This window comes from Gossypium hirsutum, chromosome D11 (assembly GCF_007990345.1).
Source record: "Gossypium hirsutum isolate 1008001.06 chromosome D11, Gossypium_hirsutum_v2.1, whole genome shotgun sequence".
In the NCBI taxonomy this organism is placed as follows: domain Eukaryota; kingdom Viridiplantae; phylum Streptophyta; class Magnoliopsida; order Malvales; family Malvaceae; genus Gossypium; species Gossypium hirsutum.
Genome location: NC_053447.1, coordinates 68,103,358 through 68,113,916, shown reverse-complemented (window position 1 = coordinate 68,113,916; position 10,559 = coordinate 68,103,358). Strand labels below are relative to the sequence as shown.

General features: G+C 33.1%; 1 protein-coding gene across 1 annotated transcript; it reads left to right on the top strand.

Annotated features, from left to right (window-relative positions):
• Window positions 1-2,215: 2,215 nt before the first annotated feature.
• Window positions 2,216-10,123, top strand: LOC107935690 (disease resistance protein RUN1). The gene is made up of 8 exons (XM_041104433.1): window positions 2,216-2,861; window positions 4,893-4,900; window positions 5,012-6,113; window positions 6,539-6,579; window positions 7,172-7,429; window positions 7,540-8,629; window positions 8,727-9,432; window positions 9,534-10,123. The coding sequence occupies exons 1-7, from the start codon at window positions 2,346-2,348 to the stop codon at window positions 9,426-9,428; spliced, it is 3,717 nt and encodes a 1,238-aa protein (XP_040960367.1). The 5' UTR covers window positions 2,216-2,345; the 3' UTR covers window positions 9,429-9,432; window positions 9,534-10,123.
• The last annotated feature ends 436 nt before the right edge of the window (window positions 10,124-10,559 follow it).

Sequence of the window (10,559 nt, the reverse complement as noted above, 5' to 3'; positions counted from 1 at the left end):
TCAATTGGAAAATCTATCTTTCCTTGCGTGGCTCTAAATTCATGAAAACAGTTCCCATAGTTCTTTCCCTATTGCGTTAACAAATTTGTATCGACTGAAATTTTTGAAGTTTGGGGTTAACGACTTCAATGGAGAAATTCCATTGTCGTTTGGTCACATCGCTGAACTTCAAGTCTTATAGTTGCACATTAACAACTTCACTGGTCTTATCCATCTATTTGGGAAATTTGTCAAAACTAGAAAAGTTAAAATTGAGTGAGAATCAAATTTTTAATAGAATTCCAAATAGCTTATTCAAGTGCAAAAAGTTGAAGCTTTTATCCTTGTATATCAACAATTTAGAGGGAAGTATATATACCTACAGAAATCGAAATTTTAACTATGCTCAACACTTGGTATCTCGATGATAACAATCTCAAATGTAAGCAATTCATGGCTATTGTTTTATTCGTTCATTCTTATTCAATTTCTATGAACAATTGTTTAAATATTGAAGCATGACTTTAAAACAATAACCATTAAGTTTAGCTCTAGCAAAGTTAAGAGTAAATATTTTTTTTCTATTTATGACAATTGAGCCATCTACCAATTAATTGATGTCAATTAAGCCAACTTCTTAGATAAGCTAATTGGAATAACCTGCTTTAATAATATTCCTAAAAAATGTAAGATTTTCAATGCAACTCTTAATTGGTGTAAAAAACTCATAGTCACCTCCATAATCCCATAGTTGGCGAATAGTAGAGTTAGATATCTCCTCATCCTTAATTTCTTTGTGAGATGTACGAATGAGCTAAAACTAAAGTGTTGGTTTATATATTTTTTAGTGCCACTGAAATTGTTAATGTGCAACTGTAAGACTCGAAACTCAGCAAAGTGACCAAACCATGATGGAATTTCTCTATTGAAGTTGTTGCCACCAAAGTTGAAAATTTTCAGCCAATGCAAATTTGTTAAGGCAATGGGTAAAGAGCCTTGGAAACTATTTTAATGAATGTTGAACCAATCAAGAAAAGATAGAAACTTTTTTCTGGAGGGCTTTGTCCAATATTTGGGAAGATGTAGTGGATGGTGTCTATTGGGCACTAGGAAATGGGAGAACGGTGAATTTCTCCGAAACTCAAGCTGCTTTTTCTGTGAATGGGGTAATCTTTTTGCTATGGCCCGCTGGAGACTTTTGACCAATAGAAATGCCTTTGTTTTCAATAGTGGCGTCGTGGGAACTATGGTATTAAGGAATGAGTGCTTTTCGTGGTCTCCGCGTATTATGGAGGTAAAGTTAAAGCAGATTTGAACAGCACTAATCAAGCGGAGTTGAATAATTTGGCACTTGTTAATTTATTAGAAAGGAAGATGAGTGCGTAATTTGTATATATATATATAACAAGGAGTTTGAAATAATTTTGAAAATAACCTCTATTTTTTTATATTACTAATTCATATTTAAAAATAAATTATAATTTAATAGGAATTTTGATTTTGAATTGACGAGAATACCATTTGTTTTCGTTCATATTATTAAATTTATATTTAAAAATAATTATAATATTTAATTTAGAATTATTGGTTAAAGAAAGTTGAAACAAAATAAAACTTTTGATAATTATACATTTAAAAAAATTATAATTGCTGACTGAGTTTAACTCGGTTGACATCGATATTATTGCTAATGCAAGAGGATGTATGTTCAAGCATGTTGAAGTGCATTTATAAGGGTTGGGGAAGCGTTATGGATAATTTTAGGCATTTTATCAAAATAAAATAAGTATAATTTAATAGAAGTTGTGATAATTACCCATCTAAAAATAATTACAATTATTAATTTAAAAAACTTGTACTAATGTTAAAATTGAGTTATAACTTCAATAGAACCTTAAGAATAAAATATAGGGAAAAAAATTTGTGATAATTATAATTATAATTTATCATTATTAAATTTTTTTTTTGACATAAACAAAAGTTATGTTAATTTTATTGATATAAAATAGAATTATTTTTTTAATAGAATTTTAAGTATATTAATTATCACTTAATAAATATTAGTTAATTAGTTATTATTTTGAATAATAAAGTAAAACGTCAAATTTACAATAGAATTTCCAACACTTCACTTTATAATAATTGTAGGCTCCACACCTATAACCCCGAATTTCCACACCTACTCCCTTTCATAGCTATTATTATACTGATAGATTCATTTGGCAAAGTACACAGAAATTCCTTACGAAGTCCTCTGTTTTTCCCTCATATACTTACTGTTTCTACTTTGTTTCTGAGGTATTGAGCCATCTGTTTTCTGATTTTGAACATTACATTCACATATATTTTTCTTCTCATACATCCTCATGTCGTCATTACTTTCGACTTCCTCATCCATTTCTAGAAAGAAATACGATGTTTTCTTGAGTTTTAGAGGTGAAGATACTCGCAAGAACTTTACAGATCATCTCTACGATGCTCTAAATAGAAATGGGATTGTCACTTTTAGAGATGATCCAAAGTTGGAAGCTGGTGAAGAGATCGCACCGGAACTCTTCAACGCAATTCAGCAATCATGGTGCTCGGTAATCGTTTTTTCGGAAACCTATGCCTTTTCAGGTTGGTGCTTGGAGGAGCTTGCCGAGATTGTTAAACAAAAAAATGACAAGGGTCATAAAGTATTTCCAATTTTCTACGATGTGGATCCCTCTGATTTAAGAAAACAAAAAGGAAAAGTTGAAGAAGCCTTCTCCAAACACGAAGAAAGATGCAAAGAAAATAAAGACAAGATCCAAAAGTGGCGAAATGCTTTGACTGAAGTGGCTAACATCAAGGGATGGCATTTACATAATAGGTATTTCTTTCTTTTCTTCTCTATTTCCTAGTTTTAATGACTAAAAAAATTATTATTATTATTATTTTGGATTGCATGTTATTTTTTATAACTTTGTTTTTAATTGAGAATTATCATATTTTAGTTGTAACACTCTAAACTTGGTCTAAACGTTATGGTTAGATCCGGAGATATTACTGTAAATTATATAAAAACCCTGAGTACATTAGTTTTACAAAACGTCGTTAACTTTCGTTACATAAAAATCTGATTTGTTTGTAAGCTTATCTTTCTTATCTGATTATTAAAATCGTCGTTTATACATAAGTATATTTTTAAAACATTTGAGTTTGCAGGGGAAAAATCTTATTTAAGTACAGTTTTTAAAACACAGTTTAATATTTTTAAATCAACATTTCGCATAACATATTATAATCCCACCAAAAACAATAAAACAATTAAAATCATAAAGTAAAGTCCAATAATTTAAACAGTCCCAAAATGACCAAAGACAGACCAAATTTTTTAAAACACGTAAATTCCAAATTTTAAGTAAGTTAGAAGAAATCAAAATATTATAACCAAGCTTCAATCGCACTAGTCCGCCTAAGTCTGAGGGTTACTTGAAAGTGACAGTCAAACAGAGAGTGAGTTTTCGAAACCCAATGTGTAACATCACATACAGAAATCATTTAGACATACATATATTAGAAACAGAGCTTATTAGAACATAATAGATGCAAATTTATAGTTCTACCCCCACCCGCTACACATCATCTCCGATCATCCCAAGGCACCATATATGACATTATATACTCATCCATCCCTACACACCATTTAGCGTCGGTATGACACTTTTCAAATTATTTGTAGTTGAGTTGCCAGTTTATTAAGCGATTTATCGCCGTTTACATAAATATGTATGGTTGTGCCACCAAATACGGTAGAAATATATCTGTTCACACTTCCTCCATATACACAATCCCATCCCCAAATGCACAAACATATAGTAATCATAGATGTCGAAAATGTATATGTCATACATGCTTAATATCAAACTCAAGTCATGCTTACCGTATATCAGATCATACATAGCATATTATAGATTTTACTTAATTTATAACATACGTTCGACCCAAATGATGTTTATGGCACTAGGGAAAATTCAAAATATTGGGCCCATACAGTCTCACACACGACCGTGTGGGCAACACGGGTCCAAATGGCCCAGACTTTGTGGCTACATAATTTCTCACAGGGCCATGTGGCGTCGACAGTGCAGTTTTTCAACTTTTGTCATTTGTTGTTTTTCGGGTCATTACACATCCGAATACGATTCCAAAAATGAGTAATCCCCCACCTAAATTGACAATTAACACAACCAATTTTAATAATGATTTGCGAAATCTAACAAAGAATTGACCACAACCGAGCTTATACAACCCTCCAAAAATACATCCACATACTTACCATTAAACGAACAGCTTCTATGCAAATCCTAAGTCGCTGGAGGAACACAAAACGCATCTTGAACTTCTCCTAAAACATAGCGGATTAATTAGATAACACAAAAAAATACAAATTTCGCACCATACAAACAAAATTCCGAAATCCCCAAATGCCCAACGAACAATTTCACAAAAGAACACAGTAAAAGATGATAGAACCTTACCGCTAAGGATTGGGGCCAACCAAATAGAAGCTACACCATAAAGAAGTAACAAAAGAACCGAAACAAGAAGGTAAAGAAGCCAACAACCTAAAATAAAAAGAATAAAAGAATAAAAATAAGAACAAAATCCCTCTCAAATCTAATCCAACAACCTGCTAACTTACCATCGTTTTTTAAGAGTTTAAAACAAAACCCAATCCCACACCACCAACCAAAACAATTAACCTAGGTCTAACAAAAATAATTTAATTCCCCAAAATAAAAACATGACTTAAACCCAAGACCTCACAAACAACACTAAGACACTAAACCACTAATACAAATACTGATTGATGACAAAATTTAACAAATCTGAAGTGGGCGTTAGATCAACTAACGAGCAAGTTGTGTATTTTGATGCTATAACAGATCTTGCTGTCTTATTCTTGTTTTTGTTTGCTTCCAACTACATTATATTTCATGATTCACTTACCTAAAAATGAAAAAGTTCATTTGAAAGATAACATCAGAATTTAATTTCTTTGTAGGCATGAATCAAAGTTTATCGGAGACGTTGTTAAGAAGATTTCAGCAAAACTATGTCAGACATATCTGATTGTTCATGATGAGTTGGTTGGAATTAGTTTACCTTTGGAGGAGTTGCATTCGAAAATAAACATTGGGGAAGACGATGTCCGCATTATAGGAATTTGCGGAATGGGTGGCATCGGTAAAACAACTCTTGCAAAAGTTGCTTACACTCAAATGTTACCTCATTTCGAAGGTAAATGCTTTCTTGCTGATGTTCGAGAAGTTTCAAACAAACATGGACTTGTTTCTTTACAGAAACAACTCCTTTCTCAAATCTTTCCAGACGAATGCTTCAATTTTTTCAATGTTCATGAAGGGAATGCCATAATTAGCCATAGGTTGTCTAGAAATAAGGTTCTTGTTGTTCTTGATGATGTTGATAACGTACAACACTTGAAATGCTTGGTTGGAAGGCGTGATTGGTTCAGTTTAGGGAGTAGGATCATTGTAACAACAAGAGATGAACATTTGCTCAGATCTTATCGAATCGATGATGTGTATAAGCCTACAACACTGAATCCCAACGATGCACTTAGGCTTTTCAATTTGAAAGCTTTTGATAGTGATACAACGCCGAAATATGACTTCATTGAGCTTTCTAAACAAGTTGTACATTATGCTGATGGTCTGCCCTTAGCTCTTGAAGTTTTGGGTTCATTTTTGTGCGGTAGAGATATAATTCAATGGAGAAGTGCAATCGAAAGACTTAATCAAGATTCTAACAAAGAAATTCTTGACACACTAAGAATTAGCTTTGATGGATTGGAAGAAAGGGAGAAGAATATATTTCTAGATATAGCATGCTTTTTCAATGGGGAGGAGAAAGATTTGGTAATGAAAGTATTGGATGGTTGTGAGTGTTTTCCAGATATTGGAATCGATGTTCTCATTAAGAAATCTCTCATAAAAGTCGGTGATGACAACCAATATTTGCGGATGCATGCCTTGTTGCAAGAAATGGGAAGAAAAATTGTTGAAGAAAAATGTGTTGATGAACCTGGAAAACGTTGTAGATTGTGGAAGGAAAGGGATGTCCATCATGTCCTAACAAAAAATACGGTAAATCATTCAACAAAAATTACATATAAAGTTTTCTTTTTATCAATATATGATGTAAATCCAAAGCTTAGTTTAATTGGTTTACATATCAATCCTTAAGTGACATTGAGTAGCTTTAAGATAATTTCCATTTGTTGAATATAAATATTAATAAGGATTTATAAAATAAGTGTTTAATTTGATTGATTTACTCTCATTAGAAAATGTTTTACTTTATTTCTGGAATAAAATGGAGTAAGGCTTAGTACAGTTGATTAATATAGCAGTCCATAAAAAAGTGACGTTCAATAGCATTGAGATGAATTCCTTTTGTTGATGGTAACTGTTAATAAGGATTTGAAAAAATAAGTAATTAATTCCATCCTCTCATTGGAAATGTTTTACTTTAATTAAAATAATTTAGTCTCTATTCTTACTTTTTTTAGGTTACGGAAATAATTGAAGGCATAATCATCGACAATCAAGGGTAAGAAAATATATATATACATTTATGATGTGTATTATTAATATTGTTATTGGTTTTTTTTTAGTAAAAGTATCCAATAAAAATCAATGAAAATACCTTTAATGCTTAATATTTAATATTATTTTTATGAAATTTATCTAGCAACGCATTAATCTTTCAAAAGAAACACGATAGAGATATATCATTGCTAATATTAAGTGCTTATATTTAATGTACGGATAGTATATCACAGAGAGTAAGATTTTAATATGTCATCAAAGTTTTTAAAAATAGAATTACGCATTATCATTGCACTAATATAATTCAAGATTTATTTATAGTTTCTAAAGCTTTAAGTAATTCGAAGTCAAAAGTGAGTGTTTGATATATATATATATGTCTAAATTGGGTATGTATGATTTTTTTAAAAGTCCTTTTCATGTATTTAAAGAGTTCTTGAAGGATCATATATCAATGCTTATATTTGGACACATGTTAGATATAAGTATCGGATAAAAGTCCTTGAAAAATAGTATTGGAGAAACATAGCTTTTAGGTATTGAATGTTTTTGTATATTTTAATGCTCATTTTCTGTTTGCCCGTGGTTTTTAGGGAATCAAGCAGGATGCTCAATTTGAGTGACGATGTCTTCTCGAAGATGAAAAGATTGAGATTGCTCAGAGTGCTTTGCCTCTCAAATTGTGATGATCTCAAATATCTTTCTGATGAGCTACGACTTTTAGATTGGACAAAATATCCTTTAAGATCATTGCCTTCAAGCTTTCAACCGGACAACCTTGTCGCACTTCTCTTACCATATAGTCGCATTGAACAACTGTGGAAGGGAAATAGAGTAAGAATTAAATTCATCTAATCCTTATGTTTTAGCTTATTTTAATATAACCAATTAATTTGTTTAATATTATAAACGATTAAAATCTGAACTAGATAATAATAATAATAATAATAATAATAATGAGGTTAATTATGTTGTTTTCTCTTTTCTCTCTAATCTATTATTGTTTTCCACAGCCCTTGTATAAGTTGAAAATAATCAACCTTAAAGGGTCCCAAAATCTCATCAAGACAACAAACTTCACAACAGCCCCATATCTCGAAGTTTTAATTATGGAAGGTTGTACTAGATTAGTAGATGTTCATCCATCACTTGGAGTGCTTAAGAGACTTAAACTTTTGAATATAAGAGATTGCAAAAGTCTTAGGAGTCTTCCAACCAAAATTGGAATGGAATCCCTTGAAACTTTAATTCTTTCGGGTTGCTCAAATCTTGCAAGGTTTCCAGAGATTGATGGGAAAATGGAACATCTAAAAACTCTTCATCTTTATGATTGTTATAAAGTTGAATATTTGCCGGAGAGTTTGCATCAAGCAGAATCTTTGGAAGGGCTTGACTTGAGTAAAACAGCCATAAAAGAACCACCATCCTTCATTTCTCAATTGAAAAATCTTAAAGTTCTATATTTCGATGGATGCAAGGGTCCGTGCAAGTTAAAAAGAAATCTCCTTTCTCTTTTCAAGGTAAGCCAAAGAGGAAGGATGAATTCCATAGCTTCAATGCTAGCTTCATTATCCGGTTTGAGTTCATTAACAAAGTTGGCAGTAAGGGGCTGCAATCTTGGTGAAGGAGATATTCCTAGTGCTATTTCTTGTCTATCCTCTTTGGCATTTCTTGATCTTAGAGATAACAATTTCAACAGAATACCGGCATCTCTGACCGGACTCTCCAAGCTTGAAGAACTTAGTTTGTCAAGTTGCGGCCTGTGCAATATGGGTGAAGGAGATATTCCTAGTGATATTTCTGGTCTATCCTCATTGAAAGTTCTGTATCTTAATGGTAACAATTTCACCAGCATAGCTGCGTCTCTTGCTCGTCTTTCCAATCTTCAATATCTTGGAGTGTGTAATTGCAGAGAGCTTGAATCGTTGCCTGTGCTTCTAACACGGAAGACAAGTGATTGGAAACATAATTGGTCTTACTTTTTAGCCATTAACAGCAACAGATTGGCTGAGAACATGAGTGCAATAACATTGCTGAAAACACATATTAAGGTTGATTGATTGATCTATTCTTTTTCATGGTTTTAGTTACAAAACCACCGATATTTTATTTTGCAAATTCAAGAACGACTGATGTTTTAATTTGCAGGCATTTGCGAAATCAAGAGAAAGATTTGATGTTATTATACCTGGAAATGAAATCCCAGAATGGTTCAGCCAACAGAGAGGCGGCTCTGTAATCGAAATACCTTTGCCTCTCAATATTCAGAATGACAGTCGATGGATTGGAGTTGCTTTCTGCTGCATTTTCGGCGATGATAAAGGTTCCGAGATAAAGGTTATCGGTGGTCCAACTTATATCCATTCTAGATATTCTGGACAATCTAGTAGTAATGGATCTGTTTTTCAAGTTAAAAATAGTCGAAAGGTCGATTTCAGTTTCCTTAATTTTGTTGGACGATGCATAACGAAGGACCACCTTTATCTTCGTTATTTCTCGGCATTATCCTTAAAGGATAAATGTGAAACCAATAATTTATCGCTTGAGATGTCTTTCCAATCTTCTCCAAAAGGGTATCCTTCTGTTAAGGTGAAGAAGTGTGGTGTTAGAATAATGTATGAGAAAGATTTGGAAGAAATAGAAGAGCTGCAGTGCCATGCCATTCAATCTTCTCCAAACTTGGAACATATCCATCATCACTCTACTGAAAACGATGGATCCGCAGGCAGCACTTCCCTTGTAAAACGAAAACGTGATATCGACGTGGAAACAGAGGAAGAAGGGCCGCACCCTAAAAGGATGCAAAACATTTTCAATTTTATAACGGACCGATCAGGGAAGAAGCAATAATTGTGTAAACTACTTCACTAGCCCTTTCGTACAAATTGATTTTTTCTCCTATTTAGTTAAGTTTCTCTGTTATTGTTTGATTAATGGTTGAAATATTTTATACAGCGACTTTTACAATTGAGGATTCCAACTCCAACAAGAACAGGGGGGCTTCGAGGGCTTATGCGAAACACTCTATGGCGGATATGGCAGGTGATGGTGGAAGATGATAGACCAGAGGAGTCACCAGTCTACGGACCAAGGATGCTTGTGGAGAGAAAGTTAAGGCGTAATTTTAGGGATCCTTGGAAGCCAGGCAACGCTAATTCGGGGGTTTTGATTGGGGATTCCAGATTTAAAGTTCTTGATTCTGTCAATGATATTGGGGAATGATGGGAGGAAATAAGGGAGATAATTCTGGAAGCTAATAAAAAAGGAAAGGGTGTCTTCGTTGAGGCTGGAGGTAGTGGGGAAGGTCGGACCACTGACCCAATTCGTTTGAAGCAGGGGTCTGTAGCTAAAGTGGGCCAAGGGAGTGGTAAAGGGGTTATTGTTTATATTAAAATAATACACCAAAAATATATAAGAATTTAGAATAGCGGTGTTTGCAAATGCACGGGTCAAAGTATAATAAAGTTAGTACAATAAAATATTTGGAAGTATTTTGAGGACCGTACCTAAGAGGATGGAATAAATTTACGGAAACTTTTTTACAATAATAAGTCTAAGTAGTAGTAATTAATCTCTATATTAAGATAAACCATAAAATAGATTAATGGGAGAATTTAAATAAGAAAAATAACAATCCACTAAAATTAATAAACCAATCAGGAAGATTAACTCGCTTCAAGATTTGTAATAAACTTCAGATTAGGGTTTTAGGATAGATTAGCTACTAATTAGTCAATTATTACCTCCCGACCTCTAATTAAGTAATCGATTGGTTTATACTCGCTTATCTCCTGACCTCGTCTAGCCTATGATAACTTCCTAGGGTCGTCAAACCTAGTCGTTTAAGAACACGTGGGTTTGAGTCCTAACTCGATTGGCATCAATATTGTTACTAGTGCAGGAGGACGTGAGTTTGAGTATGCTGAAGCGCGTTATCCTCCTATTTAAGGGTGAGAGAGGGACTACGGATAGTTCTAGGCA

Excerpts from the sequence above, each read along its gene's own strand:
- LOC107935690 (XM_041104433.1), top strand. The coding sequence starts at position 2,346 with ATGTCGTCATTACTTTCGACTTCCTCATCCATTTCTAGAAAGAAATAC. Across the intron at positions 7,430-7,539 it reads AGAGTAAGAATTAAATTCAT|GTTAATTATGTTGTTTTCTC; the intron begins CTAATCCTTATG and ends AATAATAATGAG. Across the intron at positions 8,630-8,726 it reads TGCTGAAAACACATATTAAG|GCATTTGCGAAATCAAGAGA; the intron begins GTTGATTGATTG and ends TTTAATTTGCAG.